Genomic DNA, 20,073 nt, shown 5'->3' with positions numbered 1-20,073 from the left:
AAAGAGTGACACGAATTAACACTTCCGTCTACTATCCGTCCATAATGCATAAATACCTGTATTGTTCTGATCGGAGGCTGGGTCTTCCTGGGTGCTGAGTTCGTCCGGCAGGAAGCTGAGATCCAGATCATCTCCCAGTTTGTTCTCCTGCTCCCCCGTCGACGAGGAGAGGAAGCTGGCTTCCTGGAGCTTAGGAGCTCCCAGCTCTCCATCAAACATGAAGCTAGATGCATCCTGCAGAGAGAGAGAAACATCTCTCCATCAAACATGAAGCTAGATGCATCCTGCAGAGAGAGAGAAACAGCTCTCCATCAAACATGAAGCTAGATGCATCCTGCAGAGAGAGAAACATCTCTCCATCAAACATGAAGCTAGATGCATCCTGCAGAGAGAGAAACATCTCTCCATCAAACATGAAGCTAGATGCATCATGCAGAGAGAGAAACATCTCTCCATCAAACATGAAGCTAGATGCATCCTGCAGAGAGAGAGAAACATCTCTCCATCAAACATGAAGCTAGATGCATCCTGCAGAGAGAGAAACATCTCTCCATCAAACATGAAGCTAGATGCATCGTGTAGTAGTATGTACTAGGGATGTCCCGATCAAGTTTTTTTGCTCCGATCCGATCATTTAATTTTGGTTATCTGCTGATACCGATTTTCCCCGATCCGGTATTTATATTTTTATTTTTTTATGCCGTATCAGAATAGTACAATATCCAAAATCACAGCCAATATCCAGTATAATAATATAATATGGATATAATATTAATACTAGCGATGTCCAGATCACTTTCTTTTTCCTCCCGTTCCGATTCCGACCACGCGATCGGATCGGGACAACCTACTATGTTCTCATTCTCAATGTGATGTCAGTCCAACTTGACATACGGAATCTATCATTGTAAAGCACAATAATAACTGTTCAAACGTGTGCGTGCGTGCATGCGTATAACATCCTAACAACCACACCCATTGTAACCAGCACCGTTAATGTACTATGTGCAGAATCAAAATGCATTTACAAATGAGTACAATATAAGAATAACAGTTTAAGTCCAAATTTTATTCTGAGCCCTCCACGAAATTTAAGGACTAGTTGTCCTGACCGGGCTGACCCCTTATCCATCATTTATATACATTATGGATAATTAGTGTGGACTTAAACTGTTATTCGTCTATAGTACTCAAATGTACAAACATTCCTGTTTCATTTCATCCATGTTCCATCTCTGTGATAACCCAGACATCTTTGACAGCTAACCAGACACCAGATGTTGTTGTGGTTGATGAAGATTCCAGGGAAGTGTCTGTATTAGAGATGCCACGATGGACCTTTGACCATGCTCACAGATTGGTTGATAGAGGGCCAAGGGCTTCAACAACTTGGGATGCCCAAAAAGGAGGCAAAATGGCTGGTAAAGTACTGTGCCGTCTCTGCTATAACTGGCCTTATATCACAGAGATGCTGTTACTTACAGTATAACAGTACTACTGAGTGACATGCCTCTATTGTAGGCATGTCTCTTGGCGGCGGTGGTGGATCAGGGGTAGATAGTGGCTGGATGGTAACCGCAAGGTTGCCAGTTCGAACCCGGGCTCCCCCAGAGTTAGTATCGAAGTGTCCTTGAGCAAGACTCTGAACCCCTAATTGCCCCTGATGTGCAGGTTGGTGCCTTGCATGGTTTCTGCCGCCATCGGTGTATGAATGTGTGTGTTTGTGTGTGTGAATGGGTGAATATAATGCACAATCTATGTAAAGCGCCTTGGATAAAGGCGCTATAAAAATGCACCATTTACGATTTAATTGTATCATGACAATTGAAAACATATGCCATGATGTTGTTAATTTAACCTTACAATATATGTGTCCCTGTAGTTTCTCCTTTATGTGGACATAAATAAATGGTTAAAGTGAGTAAGGGTAAGATAGATAGGCCTATAAGAAGGGAGGCTCCAAGGGAAAAAGACTGAGAACCACTGCTCATGAGAAACACACTCTTATGAAACATATAGTGAAGTTATCTTCACCTTTTTTAATAACCTGTGATATTATCAAACATAAATAGGCTATCAGTATATCAGACAGTCTACATTTCCCAAAGGGAAATGCGTAGCCTACTTAAATGTACATTTCAGAGTGAACAGAAGCAGGGATAAAATAAAATATCAGGCTGGCTATCTCCACCAGCCATAACAATGCAAAGAGGGGCATATCAAAACAAAAAGCAGAAGCACAGATTCTCCCAAAGTAAAATCCAACCCTGCATGTCTTTACTGTTCATTTATGATTATGATTGACAAGTACAACACAGTCAGTCGAATCCACACAGTACTACCCACTCAAGAGTGTACAAATCAACACTGATGATTTGTACTGTGCTTTAAATACTAGACCAGGGGTTACACGACGAGATGTCTGTCTGACTGTACTTACGCTGGCAATGGTGTCATCAAAGTAGTGTTCCAAGGCTGATTCATCCATTGTAAACTAGAGAACATCTCAACAGTCACGCTGCAGCAACAACAACAACACAGCGCCCATGCCATGCACCTCTCTGGATCAATCAAAGCGTTGATGATGCACAGGTGTGTGTAGCTACTTGGAAAGAAACTGATGCCAGCCAGAGCCAAGTAGACTATACTACTACCAGGCCAGCTGTGGAATTCGGAAACGTTTAGTTTCACCCAGTGCAAGCTAATATCTGAAAAGAATGGCCATCTGTTGTGAGAAATACATCTAATATTTATATTTTATTATTGACTTGTATCATCTTCTGCTCAGTTTTCCTGAATGAGAAGTTGCTGTAGTTCACTAACTGGCCTGTAGGAGGAGACAACGTGTCGTCACCACGTCACCACGCACTGCCTGCAGCTTCTTCTTCTGCTACAGAAGAAGGGCCTGCACACTGTGCGCATGCGCCCAGAATGTAAACAAAGCAGCATGGCCGCCTGGGCTGTGATCTGTCATCTGTCTGCTTCTTAAAATACACATTCATAAGTATTATCGTCGTAATTAATGTCACACGATAACTAAAACAGTCAGGGTGGATGATAGTCTATTTACTGTTGTGTGTTTTCACGTCTAGAAATATGAAGTTCGGCCTGCGGTATAGTTCTCTATTAATAAACCAATGTTATTAATATGGCAGAGCAAATATCAGCTGTGGAGAAATGTCTGACACAGTTTGCTCAAGAGGCACATGGTGAGTCATTCTCATCAACCGTTTTCATATCAAGAACCCCGAATTTATTTTTTAAATGTCTGGGACCCCAATCTAAGAATGTTTTTAATTTGTCTCATAGTCATAATTATCTGATTGAGAATTCCTTTCCTTTCCGTGGCACAAAATATTTTAAGATGGTTGTCTGTGGCCAAATAAATTACAAATTAATTGGGTGCCCAGTGCCCTTGACATGAAGAGGGTCCATTTGGTTTCATTATTTGTACACACATGAACACTTATTGTATTATGTATTATGACTATTGAGTATTGACCATGAACTTGAACCCTAGTGTCCCTATATTCTGGGGCGATGATTCAGTGAAAATAGCAAATCTGCAAACTCTCTTAATGTTGTCAGTTTTTTGAGTGGTGCAAAGTTGCAAACCACTCCAACAACCAGCTTTGTCTGTATGTTTGTGTACCTACGTGTCCGTGCAAAGGTGAGCATGGTTACTATGGTTAGTGTGTGACGTCACTGACATAGCTGATCAGACTATATAAGACCTTGCACCACTCAGTTCACACGGGTGTGATTTTTTTTATTTTAGATGATGTGTTCTCAGATTTAAAAGCCTGGGCCCCGAGGCTAGGTCCTCACAGAGTAATCTAGTAAGAGAGTGGCGACACTAGCGTTGACTCCCATTGTAACAATGGGATGCGGAAGACCGGAAGTGCTCATTGGGATAGTTCCAAATGTTTGGAACTATAGCCCATAGAACAGTCCCTGTTCATTTTCCTCATAGACTTTTCAAAAAGTATGTATTTAAAGACGTTTACGCCGCGGACAAAGCCAACTCTTGTCGTGACAACTCATGACAATAAACACAATGTTTTGGGCCAAACAAATAATTAGAAAGAAGAAAGAAACGGCAGGTTACAACACTTTTTTTGTTGTTTTTCTTCTTTGTAATTATTTGTTTGGTCCAAAATATTGTGTTGTCATGATTTGTCACGACTCGAGTTGGCTTCGTACGACGCTTAAAAGGTCTTTAAATAAATACTTTTTGAAATGTCTATGGGAAAATGCATTGGGAATTATTTCCTGGACCTGGCGTCGTCATGAAAAGGGGGGGGGACTGAGACACTCTATAGCACCCCGCTTTTCGGCGAGATCAAAGCGTGTCGCCACTCTCTTACTAGATTACTCTGGGTCCTCACTAATGCTCATTATAAGACAGATGGCACCATTTGGGTCTACTCTTTCTGCACCTCAGAGGTGGGCTGTTGACAGTCCAGAAACCTGACCAATTATATGAAAATAAGGCTGAAAATTATGATGATATACGATGCATACCAAATGCCCCACTGATAGAAAATGTAAAGTTTTTATTTATTTAATTTCCCCCCCCAGAACTGTATCTGAACCAATCAGTGCCTTACTTGGATGAGCCCCCACCTCCTCTAGACTTCTACCGTGACTGGATTGGTCCAAACAAACCCTGCATCATTCGCAATGCCTTCAACCATTGGCCGGCCCTGTCCAGGTGGAGCCCCTCCTACCTCCGGTAAGGGTCACACACTGTATAAGGTTGTTCTTGTCACTCGATCAATATTTTCAGGATTTGTGGCATTTCGTGCAAAACGGGCCCCTCGCCAACCATAGGCAAGTGATAAGGTGCACGAGTGACCAATTTGCATGAGTTTCGGACCAAATGTGGAGTAATAGCAAAACGCCAAATGTTTCACTGCTTTTTCCCACCAGGGAGACGGTGGGGTCAAAGGTGATCAGCGTGGCCGTGACCCCTAATGGTTACGCTGACGCGGTGAACGGAGACCGCTTTGTGATGCCAGAAGAGCGACGGATGACGTTCTCCTCCCTGCTGGACGTCATCGAGAGGAAGGTCAACACGGTGTTGTTTTTGGCAGCAAATTTTGTTATTAGTCTTAGTCATAGTCTTTTGAATAGTTTCCATTTAGTTTTAGTCACATTTTAGTCACCTGGAATGTTTTAGTGTTAGTCTAGTTCATTTAGTTTCCATTTAGTTTTCCTCAGTGGAAAAAGGTAGTCGACGAACATTTTTCGTCTTAGTATTAGTTGACGAAAACACTGGGTCAACAGATCCATCCATATTACATTCATTATTATGGTGGTGTAGGCCGGGGCGACATGCCTTCAGATCAATAGAGGGAATGCACAAGACATCATCATCATCATCATCATACCCGGAAGTCATTATGCGGGAACGCCTACTGAGTGGCAAAAAAACCCTACTTTCTGGCCTTGACAGCTTATACAGCCAAACACTGATAAACAATGTTAAACTCACTTTATGCATGCGCATACCCTCTATAATAATCAGGATTATTGCCTTTTCAGACCCAACCTCACCCCCTACATGTGTTTCTCCTTGGATTGCTTGTGTTGTTAACTTTCCTCCACCACAAATGTTAAGAATTTCATTTAGGTTTTTTTTACGTCTGATAAATGCCTACATTCTGAAAAAAGAAATGTAATTGAAACGGTCCATTTGATGACATTTTACTCTCGAGAGTTAAATGAATACTGAGGATTTTCTGTATACTAGTGGAGAGGTGCCATGTACACTATTATAATACTACTTATTACTATGTTTCTGTATACTAGTGGAGAGGTGCCATGTACACTATTATAATACTACTTAGTACTATGTTCTGTATACTAGTGGAGAGGTGCCATGTACACTATTATAATACTACTTAGTACTATGTTAATGTATACTAGTGGAGAGGTGCCATGTACACTATTATAATACTACTTACTATGTTAATGTTATTTTCTGTATACTAGTGGAGAGGTGCCATGTACACTATTATAATACTACTTAGTACTATGTTAACTATGTATACTAGTGGAGAGGTGCCATGTACACTATTATAATACTACTTAGTACTATGTTAATGTTATTTATTCTGTATACTAGTGGAGAGGTGCCATGTACACTATTATAATACTACTTAGTACTATGTTAATGTTATTTTCTGTATACTAGTGGAGAGGTGCCATGTACACTATTATAATACTACTTAGTACTATGTTAATGTTATTTATTCTGTATACTAGTGGAGAGGTGCCATGTACACTATTATAATACTACTTAGTACTATGTTAATGTTATTTAACATTCTGTATACTAGTGGAGAGGTGCCATGTACACTATTATAATACTACTTAGTACTATGTTAATGTTATTTCTGTATACTAGTGGAGAGGTGCCATGTACACTATTATAATACTACTTAGTACTATGTTAATGTTATTTCTGTATACTAGTGGAGAGGTGCCATGTACACTATTATAATACTACTTAGTACTATGTTAATGTAGTTGAAACGGTCCATTTGATGACATTTTACTCTCGAGAGTTAAATGAATACTGAGGATTTTCTGTATACTAGTGGAGAGGTGCCATGTACACTATTATAATACTACTTATTACTATGTTTCTGTATACTAGTGGAGAGGTGCCATGTACACTATTATAATACTACTTAGTACTATGTTCTGTATACTAGTGGAGAGGTGCCATGTACACTATTATAATACTACTTAGTACTATGTTAATGTATACTAGTGGAGAGGTGCCATGTACACTATTATAATACTACTTACTATGTTAATGTTATTTTCTGTATACTAGTGGAGAGGTGCCATGTACACTATTATAATACTACTTAGTACTATGTTAACTATGTATACTAGTGGAGAGGTGCCATGTACACTATTATAATACTACTTAGTACTATGTTAATGTTATTTATTCTGTATACTAGTGGAGAGGTGCCATGTACACTATTATAATACTACTTAGTACTATGTTAATGTTATTTTCTGTATACTAGTGGAGAGGTGCCATGTACACTATTATAATACTACTTAGTACTATGTTAATGTTATTTATTCTGTATACTAGTGGAGAGGTGCCATGTACACTATTATAATACTACTTAGTACTATGTTAATGTTATTTAACATTCTGTATACTAGTGGAGAGGTGCCATGTACACTATTATAATACTACTTAGTACTATGTTAATGTTATTTCTGTATACTAGTGGAGAGGTGCCATGTACACTATTATAATACTACTTAGTACTATGTTAATGTTATTTCTGTATACTAGTGGAGAGGTGCCATGTACACTATTATAATACTACTTAGTACTATGTTAATGTTATTTCTGTATACTAGTGGAGAGGTGCCATGTACACTATTATAATACTACTTAGTACTATGTTAATGTTGTGGAGAGGTGCCATGTACACTATTATAATACTACTTAGTACTATGTTAATGTTATTTTCTGTATACTAGTGGAGAGGTGCCATGTACACTATTATAATACTACTTAGTACAATGTTAATGTTATTTCAGGTGGAGCAGCGCGGCGTCTTCTATGTACAGAAACAGTCTTCTAACCTGACAGAGGAGTTGTCTCAACTGACTGAAGATGTAGAGTCTCACATACCCTGGATGAGCCAAGCTCTGGGTACCAATGGCTTCTGATACAATTAGGGATGCACCAATGTATCGGCCTATATTTGCCGTTATCGGTCAATATCGGTATCAGAAAATAATGACATTAACCGATGACAGTAGGGCTATAACATTTATCTGTTTACCTTTTGCGTTGGCTATGTTGGTGTGTTTGTTATATTATATGCACTTAGGCCTATACAGCCTACCAAGATGTAGATTCTGAACATTTATTTCTTTTATAGAAGATGTATTTGTTTCCCTGGCACAAAAGGGGGAAATAAAAAACAACAAAAACTAGATAAACATATCGGTATCAGTATCGGCTAAATTGTTATTTTAAACATCGGTATAGGGCCATTGGGGCCAAGAATGTCCATATCGGTGCATCTCTAGATACAATGTAATGGGCGTCCCTATTTTGGACAAGTTATTATTGTATAAAAATGTAAAATGTAAAAGAAATAATGGATGAAATAAAATAATTAAAACATCCGAAACTAGCAGAATTATCAGAAAATGAGATGTTTTCTTCTCCTCAGGAAAGCTACCAGATGCAGTGAACTTCTGGTTGGGTGAAGGCAGCGCCGTCACTTCCAGTAAGACCTCCACCTAACATCATGAGCTGTATTGACTTTACTGCACACACTGACTGTTCACCTAGAGATGTACCCATTCCCATACCATTTTTCCCCCATCCCGATTCCCATAACTTGTGTAGCGGTCGATACGGAGTACCAATCCGATACGCGTGTGCAATTTAAAAATATTCGTGGACAGTGGTTCTCAAAGTGGGGTCCATAGACTCTCGGGGTTCATTGAGGGGGGTCCAAATGGACCCTGACAGGTGTGCAACTCTGGTTCCATTTGTTCACTCTCAGAGTTATGGGAGGCCTTAAAATGAAAAACGCTTGCGAACCACTGATATATATACATTCCATTAATAATCATTAAAGTGCAGCTACAAGTAGTAGTATTTAAAAAAAAACCTTTTAAAATAGTTATATATAATAGCCGATCTACAAGCTCACAATGTCTATGTAGATCGGCTAATTGAACTATTTTAAAATGTTTTTCAAAATAGTAAAAAATGGCAAATACGTTTAGGGATAAGGGATAAGGGATAAGGGTTAAGGGATTATGGATAAGGGTGGCGCAAGATGGAGCCGAGTATAAAACACAGGTAGTGCAACATCAACTGAAGCGTTCCAATTAGAAAATTGATTACAATCATCACGTGATAAATTATGTTATGGGAATGGCATAGACTGGCATACTCGCCGACGCCGATACCAACATTTTAGAAATATGGAGATAAAATGTCCTATAGTTAGTTAGTTGCTGCGAGAGTGAGGTCTAGCCAACACCAACTCGGGATTCCTGGATCGCTGCCCTCCACAAATTCCTATCCAACATCAGGTTCTTGAGCTCTGCAGTGTTGTCAGCCAAGCTGTCGCGCCGCAGCACGTCTACATAGGTGGTACGCTTCTTTCCCCTCCTGGCTTTGCCCTGGGTTGGCTCCCATAGGGTCAATTTACTTGCCTCAAGTTCTGGGTGCCTGACGCAGTCCCCTGCCAGCCTCATCCTTCTCTCTCTGACTTTGTCCGTGACGCGTGGTAGGTACTAGGTTCCCATAGAGGTCCACATTTCTGATACGGTCCGTCCATGTGACACCTAGTGCCATTAGTAATAGTAATTAGTAATGTCCTATAGTAATGTTTGTGCATGTTTCACTAATGACTGCAATATGTCAACATGTTTCTCTGTGTGTTTCAGTGCATAAGGACCACTATGAGAACCTGTACTGTGTGATCTCCGGAGAGAAGCAGTTCATCCTCCTGCCTCCATCAGATCGCCCCTTCATACCCTATGGTAAGTAACCATGGTAACATAGCTTTACCACGCCTTGCACTAACCCTGGTGATAACACGTTAACCACACCTTCTGGTAACCGTAGAAACCGTAGCGGTGGTGCAGAAGGATCCAAATGATGGCCTTCAAGAGACAATAAAGTGGCCGCACACTCGTAGCCAAAGTGCTGATTTATTCTGGATGAAAACCAACGTTTTGGTAGCTAACTGCCTTCTTCAGGATGTGAAAAGGGCAGGTAGGTGCCGAAACGTTGGTTTTCATTACGCAGAATAATTTATTATGCGCGCAGAATGAATTATTAGCACTATGGCTACCAGTGTGTGCGGCCACTTTATTGTGTCTTGTAGACTATCATTTGGAACCGTTGAAACATTATCACACCTTTTGTCTACTCTCTCTCTGTCTCTCTCTCAGAGTTGTACCAGCCTGCGGTCTACAGACAGAAGCCTGATGGAGATTTTGAAATAGTTGATGTTGCGGCGTCCGAAAAGGTGAGCCATTTTCTTTCGTACTTCTCGTCTTCCATGTACAGAAGAACACCATCTCACCGTCCATCCATCCATCCCCTCTCCTCTTCCCGTAAAGGTCCCGTGGATTCCGTTGGACCCGTTGAATCCAGACCTGGTCCGTTACCCAGCGTACCGCGGGGCGCGGCCACTGAACTGCACAGTGAAGGCAGGAGAGATGCTGTACCTCCCCTCACTGTGGTTTCACCACGTTAGACAGACACACGGCTGCATAGCAGGTACATAACAGTACACACAGGCCCCTTTTCCACCAAAATAACTTTGGTTCTAGAACTGGTTCGTTCTATATTACTTGGAAGTTGGAATCATGGTGCTTTCACCGTTTCACGGAACAGGCGGCCATTTTTTGTTTCCAGTTGGCAGTTCAGTGGAAACACTCTGAACTGGTTCAATATTAGGCAAAAAAGAACCGAACCGTTTCAACCCCGATGGAAAAGGGACCACACAGGAGACTGAAGAGTTCTCTGTATGTCAATTGGTTGAACGCAATGTCACCGATGTAGGATCTATTCGTTATTATTAGCTAGACCCTCCTATGCCCAGCTGTGTGTGTGTGTGTGTGTGTGTGTGCGCACGCACGCACGCACGCACGCACGCACGCACGCACGCACGCACGCACGCACGCACACACACACACACACACACACAGCTGGGCATAGGAGGGTTTAGCTAATAATAAGGAATAGATCCTACATCGGTGACATTGCGTTCAACCAATTGACATACAGAGAACTCTTCAGTCTCCTGTGTGGTCCCTTTTCCATCGGGGTTGAAACGGTTCGGTTCTTTTTTGCCTAATATTGAACCAGTTCAGTGCGTGCGTGATTGGCAGATGTAGGCTACAGTATGATAAGAGCGCCTGTCACTTCACATGAGTTGGATTTTTTGATTGATTCAATACTTGTAGTCAGAAATGTAAACAGCACACAAGGTACAGTCAGACATTAAGGCCAAAAGGATAACACAAAAAAGTCCTGGGGACTTGTTTGTGGTCTATTGTGGTCCTATGTATTCAGTTCATCAACATAGCATTAAAACGTAACACAATACAATAATACATACAAAAACAAATACAAAACACTATGTACAAAGGACAGGCTCCCCCCTGGGGACCCTGTCCTTTGTCCTGGAATAGTAGGGGTTGAGGCATTACATTTCAGTTCTACAGATAAATATTGTAAGAATATCAGATCTGCAAGCTCACAACACCTTGCAGGATCTGATCATTATACTCCTTTATTGGGTGATTGTCTGATGTCACTGATCTGGGATCTGATCTTGTGTGTTTCTGCAGTGAACTTCTGGTATGACATGGACTTTGACATCAAGTACAACTACTTCCAGCTGCTGGAGTCTCTGGCCGGTCTCACGCTGATGACATCAGAGGATGGCCAGCCCACATCATAGATCTCTCTGCATGGCGTAATGATCATAGACATAAGTAGGTAGACAGACGGCGCCTTATTGGCCAGTGGGGGGTGGTCCGACAACTTCAGCCTACCTCAAAGCTCAAACCCTAAAGTAACCATAATCGCAAGCACGGAGCAGCGCATGTTCGCCAACCTTAACGCATGTTCGCCAAACTTAATCCAGTCGTTTTCCGCAAGTCGGACCAATGACTGGGCGGAAAAGTGTATGGACCCCTTCAACAACCCACCCCCCCCCCCCATATCATACAGGGACATGTCAACATGTCATAACTCTATTTACGTACAGTTTGTCTGAGTCGTACCTGAGACTAAAAACGTTTTTCTGTTTTTACAAACGTTACTGTCACTATCTTTGTAAGGCGCCCTTCACACTCGAGAGACAGCTTTCTCCTCGGTGTCTCCTGTGTCTTCTGTGTGTCGCACGGCTCGCAATGCATTTTCAATGGGAGTCACGTGGTTTCCCTGGCTGTCTTCTGACCTCTTCCCCCCATGGAACAAGGTTCCATATATCTGAGATGAGGACACTGTGGGGACAGTTTCGAATTGCAGCCATCCGTAGGTGCCCCTAGCTCCTCCTATGTCCAGCTTTGAGGGTTTGTGTAAACACAAACATAGTGTTAACATGTTAACACAAACATTGAATGCCATAGACAATTCAGTATTTTAGCCGTGACGTAAGCGCCCCCTCCAGAGCTACTTCCGGGTCCTACTGTTTGTGTCGCTTTTGTGTCCCCATAGAGTTATACTGTGTCCCTCCGTCTGACTAAATCTGAGACTAAAACAGCCACCGCTTTCCTTGCAACAACAAAGCTACTAGTCTCCCATATCGTGGCTGTGACATGCCGTCTGCCCCACACTGAATACTATCGCCATTATATGTCATTGTGTCAACTAAATCCTCCATTATCCATCGTATTAATGCAAACTAGATTCAACGTACTCAACCCTGCACACATTCTAAATATGCCCCCGAAATATTGTACTGAGTAAGGACTGTTACCACCTTCAATAATAATGAATATTAATAGTCTTTATTGTCTCCACATCATATATCTTCTTTGTCATGGACACTTGTACAGAACATTAATAATTCTACTCGAGTTGGAAGCATTAAGACCCATTTTAACCCTCAATGGCTTCCTTTCTGAAAATTAACATTATTGTAAAAAGTTTCACACGTTTAGATATTTACAATGAGAAGCCGACGGGAGCTGGTGCCACTTGGACCTGGACATAATGTAGGACTACAAAATTACGTTGGACTTAAATACAGAATGAATGGCCAGCTTGAACATTGTGTTAACACAAACATTGAAGACGAAGGTGAGGACGCAAATTGTGATTGGCCGGAATGAGATGATGTATGATGATAAAAGCGCCCCTCACTTCACACGGGTGTGATTGTTCAATAGTCAAAATAATTTGGCTGGCTTGTTTGGGCTAGCACTATATAAGCATACCAAATAAAAATGTATAGGCATAGTTCCTGCTCAGTGAAAATTAACATTTGAGTATTCTGCCTCTTAGGCCCCTTTTCCACCAGTTGATTCGGTTCAGTTCTTTTTGGTTCTTAGTCCATGAGCCAGAGCTCCAAAATTGGAACTTGAATTATGAATTGAGTGGGCAAAAATATACCTATATTAGATTGTTATCACCATGAAACGTCCCCAGTTGATTACTTACACAAAGACAATGATTTATTGTATTACAAATTTAATTTTTTTAAATATGCAAATGAGGCATTATGTAGGAAAATATGCAAAATAATAGAAAATGTGAAAAAGCTAAGTTGTGGAAGGGTTATCATGTATTAATTTACTTGTATTGATCCTATAAACAATTTAATATAGGTCTAGTTTTTCAATTTTGGAGCTCTGGCTCATGGACTAAGAACCAAGAACTGAACCGGTTCCCATTGGGAACCAACCGGTGGAAAGGGAGTCTTAAGGTGGTTGCACACCGGCCGCGTTTTTCGGAAAACCGATGGAGAAACGCTGCTTAAAAATCCGAATTTGCGCCCGGTGTGTGGAGACCTTTAGTGCCATGCTCTGTGCCCAGAGCATGCCATGCCTGGGTCGCCTGCCTCATGTTTTCCCCCCTTGTTCCCCGTGTTTGTCTCCCCTCCCCTGTGCTGCATTGAGACTTTCCACCTGGGGGCACGGCTGAGGGCAGTTGGACTAATTCATGACTCTACTATTAAGTGCCTTGTTTCTGGGACTCTTGTGTTGGATGTTATCAGTTGTGTTCGCCCCTCACCCCGTGTGCTGCTGTTCTACTGAGATTTCTACTTGGTTGTATAAGTTATTGTGCCCTGTGAGGCGAAATCTCTGTTTCCCTTCTGAGTTGAAAAGTAAAGTGTTTTCAGTTGCACCTTTTGTCCGCTTTCTGCATTTTTGGTTCCATGCACTGTCCGGGTTGGCATACATGACACTTACAGTATATCAAAAGCAGTTAAGATAATTTAGAAAATATTTTTTTTCCCACAGGTAGTCATGGGTGCCAGTTCCCACCTGATATCATGTGGGAGTTCTGACTGTTCCAGACCGTACTGAATAACCGCTAGCTTGCATAATGTCTGCAAATCTAGAATGGAAAGGTTATTGTGTGCGTGAAAAGATCGAAAGAAAAGGATAGGGGCGCGCATACCCTCTATATTATAGAGGGTATGCGCGTGACATCATCATCATACCCAGAGGTTATGTGGCTCACTGGCTACGCCTACTAAGTGGCAAAACACTACTTTCTGGCCTTGACAGACCATACATCCAAACAGAAAAGTCCTAACCTATTGCATTAAACGATGTTAAACAATGTTAAACTCACATTGTCACTCAATTTGCCATTCACTTTAAGCATGTGCATAGGTAAAAGGGGGAAAAAGAGGAATAAATATATACAGTACGGGAAAAAGGGGGTGGGGAGGGGGCAGTATCGAATTGCAGCCATCCGTAGGTGCCCCTAGCCCCTCCTATGTCCAGCTTTGAGGGTTTGTGTAAACACAAACATTGTGTTAACACAAACATTGAAGACGAAGGTGAAGACGCAAATTGTGATTGGCCGGAATGAGATGATGTATGACGAATACTCAAATTAACATTTGAGTATTCTGCCTCTTACTGTCATGCTCTGTGCCCAGAGCGTGTCATGCCTGGGTCGGCTGCCTCATGTTTTCGCCCCTTGTTCCCCGTGTTTGTCTCCCCTCCCCCATGCTACATTGAGGCCCCCGCCCCCCGTGTGCTGCTGTTCTGTGTCTACTGAGATTGTTACTTGGTTGTGTAAGTTATTGTGCCTTGTGAGGTGAAACCTGTTTCCTTTCTGAGTTGAAAAGTAAAGTGTTTTCAGTTACTCCTGGTGTCTGCTCTCTGCATTTTGTGTTCCATGCACTGTCCGGGTTGGCATACATGACACTTGCAGTATATCAAAAGCAGTAGATAATCCAGATTTTTAAAAAAAACATTTTTATTTTTGAGTGGTGCAACCACTCCCTTACGGAGCTATGTGTGTGGCTGGCTGCCTGGCTGGCTGGGTGCCTGGCTGCCTGCCTGGCTGGGTGCCTGGCTGCCTGCCTGGCTCGGTGCCTGGGTGGGTATGAGCACGTGACGAAAATAGCATGTTTTTTTTTCACCACCTGTGCGCAACCTAACACACACACAAACACACACGCACATATTAACTGTATATATGATGATCTCGGGTGTGCCAGTACGGTACAGTGACAGTACAGTAGAGCGTACAGTAGAGGGAGCCCCACACGCTAACTCTGTCATTTCTCAACCGTTCTCAAACTTTGTGCTCCACTACAACATAGAGGATGGCATGGCCATATATTTTAGGTGCTGCTTTCAGATGCACCGTCCAGGACACCATTTCTCAGACTGTAGATCAAGTTGGAGAGTCCTATTGTGCGTGCTACAACACCTGATACCTGGGTTGGTACAGAGATTTATTTCTTCCAAGTTGGAGTTTAGAGCTGGTAAAAGTCTTACATATGTAGTCTTGCAGATGTAGTGCAGATGTAGTCTTGGTGGAGGCTATATCGGTGAGCTGCTTCTTAAGAGTTCATTGAATTCTCTTTGTATCACCGTTGGATCTGGATCTAACTCTTACATTCCCTTTCCTTTTATATGGTTGGCTATATCATATATCAATCATATCCATATATGGAGTCATAATTTCGGTCATTCATTCCCAAAGATTGAGTCTATAATGTCAGAATTGGATAGGTATTTCAGTTAGCTCCTTATGGATTTCCATGCATTCTGTGAAGTGGTCTAACTCTAACTCACGGTGATATTCACCAGAAAGACGCCCTAAAGGGCGAGGTCACATGCACGCATCTGCCTGGGTGTATACTTGAAGTAGAGTGGTCTTTTGGGACAATTCAATTCAATTCAAAGGAGCTTTATTGGCATGAGAAAACATATGTTTACATTGCCAAAGCAAGGCAAGCAACGCAAGTTTCACAATAAAATAAAAACTGTTGAAAATGGGGAAAGTATAAGTTGGAGGGGGTACAGTATTTTGTGTAGACAGAGCTATGTCTAAGCTTGTGATTGTGGCCCCTAGGTGTCATAGAGACTAATGTTTTGTGGGGGAGCGTTTTACCTATTGCTGGCTGTGTGTCTGAATTATAGAAGAAAAAAAGTCATTACAATTTAGTCCTGTACCTGCCTGTAGACCTCGCAATTTGGTGTTGGGGGAATTTCTCACTTGAACTGAGTCAATGGGTCCCTAGACATGAAAAATCAACGAGGTGCTCGTCCGCCATAGTGCCACGAATGGCGCAATGGCCACATCAAATATGACCGCCATCGGCTATGATGAAAATACAACTTTTTTGTTTCTGGGTGTATTTGCACATGTAATACCTCCATCCTGACTAATTCAGGTATGTGGAATTCATTTCTGATATTTTAACCATTGTGGGTGATATTGACCTTGAAAGGTCATGGTCAAGGTCATTTTGCCATTCTGAAGACCTTGGCCATAACCTGGCCATTGTTAGGAGTAAGAACAGGTGCAATAAGTCTAATGCAACTAATTGTGACATTTTCAATTCATTTCTGATACTATTTTGACCATTAAGGATCATCTTGTCATTGAGATATAAATATAAATGTTTTTATTCAATAATTCAATTCCGATTTTTGTCATTACTGTCACTTTTATTGTATTTTTTCCACAATTTGTTTTATTTATAGACATGAACCTAAAAATATAACAATTGTAAATGTCCCCCATAAAATCTAAACAAAAAAAACAGTGCACCATTGTGTGTATGCAAGTTAGTGTGATGGGTTTTTACTTTTTACATGAGGGGTTTTCCATGGCAAAATATTATGCATGGAACTCCATCAGCACAGCAGCCACATCGTCAAGTGTCACTTCCCTGCTCACTTGCATACTGTGAGCAAACTGGGTGGTAAGGGCTTCAGACATTTTGATGGCAGGAGTGTACCAAAGTACTCCTCCCATCCATGTTCCATTGGCTCTAGTCTTGACTTGGGTTCCTTTGCTGTCTCAAGCAGGTGGCAAGCCCTATGCACCAGAAAGCACCTCGTTGGATGTGACCTCTGATCACACTACTTGTGGGAGGGAGAGCATCAATTTCAGCACTGGCACTGGTATAGCTTTCCACCCTGAGGTCATCAAATGTCTCAGCAGTTGTACTTGACCTGGCCCCCGTCCAGACACGCACCAAGTACTTGCCAACGCTGCCAACGCTGCATCTTGTTCTGTAAAGGTGTCAGTTAGTTAAATATTTTACTGGGTCAGAAGCCATAGCTGCATGTTTGGTCCCCACCTTGCTCATGCAGTCTTCTCCAGTCAGGATATGTGCCTTGATCACTGTCTTTGCTAGTGGTGGTCCAAGACGAGAGACTGCTTGATGCAGTGGAAGCATGCACAGCTTCTCACCAGTGCAATACTGCTGCCAGATCTCCTTCAACCCCAGTGATTGGACGTATGGGGTGTAGTGTAGCAGTAACAGGTGTCTGTATGACAACTCTCTTGCTCTGCTTCACTCGAACAGCCCACTCCACATGCACCACCAATCTGGTGTCAGCCTCCTCAATCCAGTTCAAGAGGTCTGGGAACTCTTGCTGGGAGCACCTCATCATCACAGACAACAAAGCTGACAATGATGGTAGCATTACCAAATTTGCCATAGACTTGATGGCACACCATATCCCGAACTAGCAGCTGGAGATTCCGTTTGTTTTCCTCAGACACCCAGAATTTGTCAAGTTGCTGAGGGATAGTCTCTGTTCATGCCAACAATGTCGATTCCTGTTCTTGAATCTGTGCGCCGCATGCGCACCCCTTCCTTTAGAGACATCTCAATGTACGAATCGAGTATGATATGGATGAACTCTGGGATGATGTTGACCTGATGATGGTATTGAAGACAGCACCTAAAGTAGGGAATTGTGCTAGTGGCATCTGCTGCATTTTCGCCATGAAGTCTACTACAACATGAGTGGCAAGAGTAGACTTTGGACTCCATTGGGTGAGGTCAAGTTCAGGCTCAATCTCACTGGCAGGTTTTGACTTGTCGACATGAGCTGGGAGGTCACCATCAAGCAGCGGAAATGCTGAGAGCACATCATGAGTAAGTATCTCCTGGATATTCATGTCCCACTCCTTAGCAATGTCCATACTCCTATGTGCCTCGGCCATGTATTTGGACGAAACTAACTTCTACTCCTTCAGAATGGTTGTTGGTGTCTTCTGTGGTTGCTCGTTGAAATGAAGTATTTTCCGCTTTGGTATGGTTGTGCTCAATGTCTTGGTCTTCCCAACTAACATTTCCTGTCTGTATGAGCAGTACACACGCTCCCCATTTTTAGACAGTTTAGCAAGCGTGCAGCGACCCTTCGGTCAACAGCCTGCTTTGTGAGCAGATTGTGCAGTGTCACAGGCACATTGACCGCTATCGAGTATGGATTCTGACGCTCTAGCACAAAGTCCATCAGCTTCGCCACATTATGATTGAATGTAAGGCTCAGTGCATGTGGGAGATGGCATTCTGTGTCTTTCATGGTGTGGTTGTTGGTGAGAATGTTGGGGACATTGGTGATTGACCCAATCTTGTGGAACAAGAAATTCTGCCACAGAATTTGCATTGTGTGTGGCTCCTACTACATAGTGACCACCTAGACCCTTTGACACTCACTGAATGGTCTGCTCAACCTTCATGTCACCTCCTACAGCGCAGAACCAGCCTGGGTGATCCTGAACAACTCAATGGCCTACAGAGAAGCGCCTGTAGAGCTCAGGATGTGTGAACTCTAGAACCTTTATTTGTTCAAGATACCATGAGCCATGCCAGGTACTTTATGCAGTCACATTCTGCAAAGATTGGCATAGAGTCGTTGATAGTAGCCACATGTAGATTCCAGTTTCCATCTCTTTTGGAGACTACAGCATTCTTGATGATCCAGCCAAACTCCAAATAATTGGCATGCCGATGTGGCAGCCGTGCTGCTGGAGTCTCATGCATGTAAAACCCATCACACTAACTGGCATGCACACAATTGTGCACTTTGAGTAAAAGTGTTATTTCATTTTGTGTTATTATTTTGTTTGTATAAAACATTTATTTTCTGCATACTTATATTCTAATTAAAGCACTCAATTAAAATAAAAGTTAAAGAGGGACATTTAGAATTGTTATATTTGTATGTTCATGTATTTTGATATAATAAATAAGACATGATTATGAGAAATACAATAAAAGTGAAAGTAAAGACAAAAATCGTAATTGAGTTATTGAATAAAAAGATTTATATTGATACCACAATGATAGGATGATCCTTAATGGTCAAAACAATATCAGAAATGAATTATAAATGTCAGAATTAGTTGAAATAGACTTATTGCACTTATTTTTTACAATGGCCAATGTCTTTGGAATAGCTAAATGACCTTGACCATGACCCTTCAAGGTCAATATCACCCACAATGGTTAAAATACTATCAGAAATGAATTCCACATACCTGAATTAGTCAGGATGGAGGTATTACATGTGCAAATACACCCAGAAACAAAAAAGTTGTATTTTCATCATAGCCGATGGCGGCCATATTTGATGTGGCCATTGCCCATTGTGTGTATGTCCCCCAAGGGGGCAGGCAGACTTTCCAACGTTGAAGCTCTCCTCCCTAGTGGTAGGAGGAGGGACTACAGGCGGACCCGTGGATTCATGACCGGGAAACCCCGTGCAGCTGGGCTTTAACATTGAGCGCTCGGTTGCACTTCCGCATTTGACCACCAAAATTTGGTGGTCACCAAAATTTGGTGGTCAAATGCGGAAGTAGACGTTCTGAGATGGTACTTCCGGCAGTCTTCCGGGTGCTTCAAAACGCCACTGAGCAACTTCCACTGACATGAATAGCTGGGGGGGCGGAGCTTCGCGCCAGTTCAGTCTCTATTATATATATACTCTATGATGTCCCCCAACACCAAATTGCGAGAAGGTCTACAGGCAGGTACAGGACTATTGCTTATAGCTACTTTCAAGTATATTTTATACCGCCAACAGCAGGTGGCGCTGTGACAA

At 42.0% G+C, this 20,073-nt stretch overlaps 2 protein-coding genes across 2 annotated transcripts in view; one reads left to right on the top strand and one right to left on the bottom strand.

Annotated features, from left to right (window-relative positions):
• atg14 (autophagy related 14) overlaps positions 1-2,733 on the bottom strand; it is a 38,362-nt gene extending 35,629 nt beyond the window's left edge. Inside the window, exons 1-2 of the mRNA XM_079528711.1 lie at positions 2,441-2,733; positions 57-234 (exon numbers count right to left, since the gene is read on the bottom strand). Coding sequence (XP_079384837.1) covers positions 57-234; positions 2,441-2,488 — 226 coding nt within the window. The 5' untranslated portion in view covers positions 2,489-2,733. The remainder of the gene's footprint in view (positions 1-56; positions 235-2,440) is intronic.
• Positions 2,734-2,938: 205 nt separating this feature from the next.
• jmjd7 (jumonji domain containing 7) lies at positions 2,939-13,882 on the top strand. Its single transcript, XM_079528213.1, has 9 exons — positions 2,939-3,209; positions 4,582-4,735; positions 4,933-5,071; positions 7,582-7,696; positions 8,226-8,282; positions 9,460-9,555; positions 9,970-10,046; positions 10,141-10,300; positions 11,377-13,882. The coding sequence occupies exons 1-9, from the start codon at positions 3,149-3,151 to the stop codon at positions 11,487-11,489; spliced, it is 972 nt and encodes a 323-aa protein (XP_079384339.1). The 5' UTR covers positions 2,939-3,148; the 3' UTR covers positions 11,490-13,882.
• The last annotated feature ends 6,191 nt before the right edge of the window (positions 13,883-20,073 follow it).

The sequence above is a fragment of the Electrona antarctica genome, assembly GCF_951216825.1.
Source record: "Electrona antarctica genome assembly, chromosome: 18".
In the NCBI taxonomy this organism is placed as follows: Eukaryota; Metazoa; Chordata; class Actinopteri; order Myctophiformes; family Myctophidae; genus Electrona; species Electrona antarctica.
The sequence above is the reverse complement of the archived record's forward strand: the minus strand, read 5'-3'. Positions and strand labels throughout refer to the sequence as shown.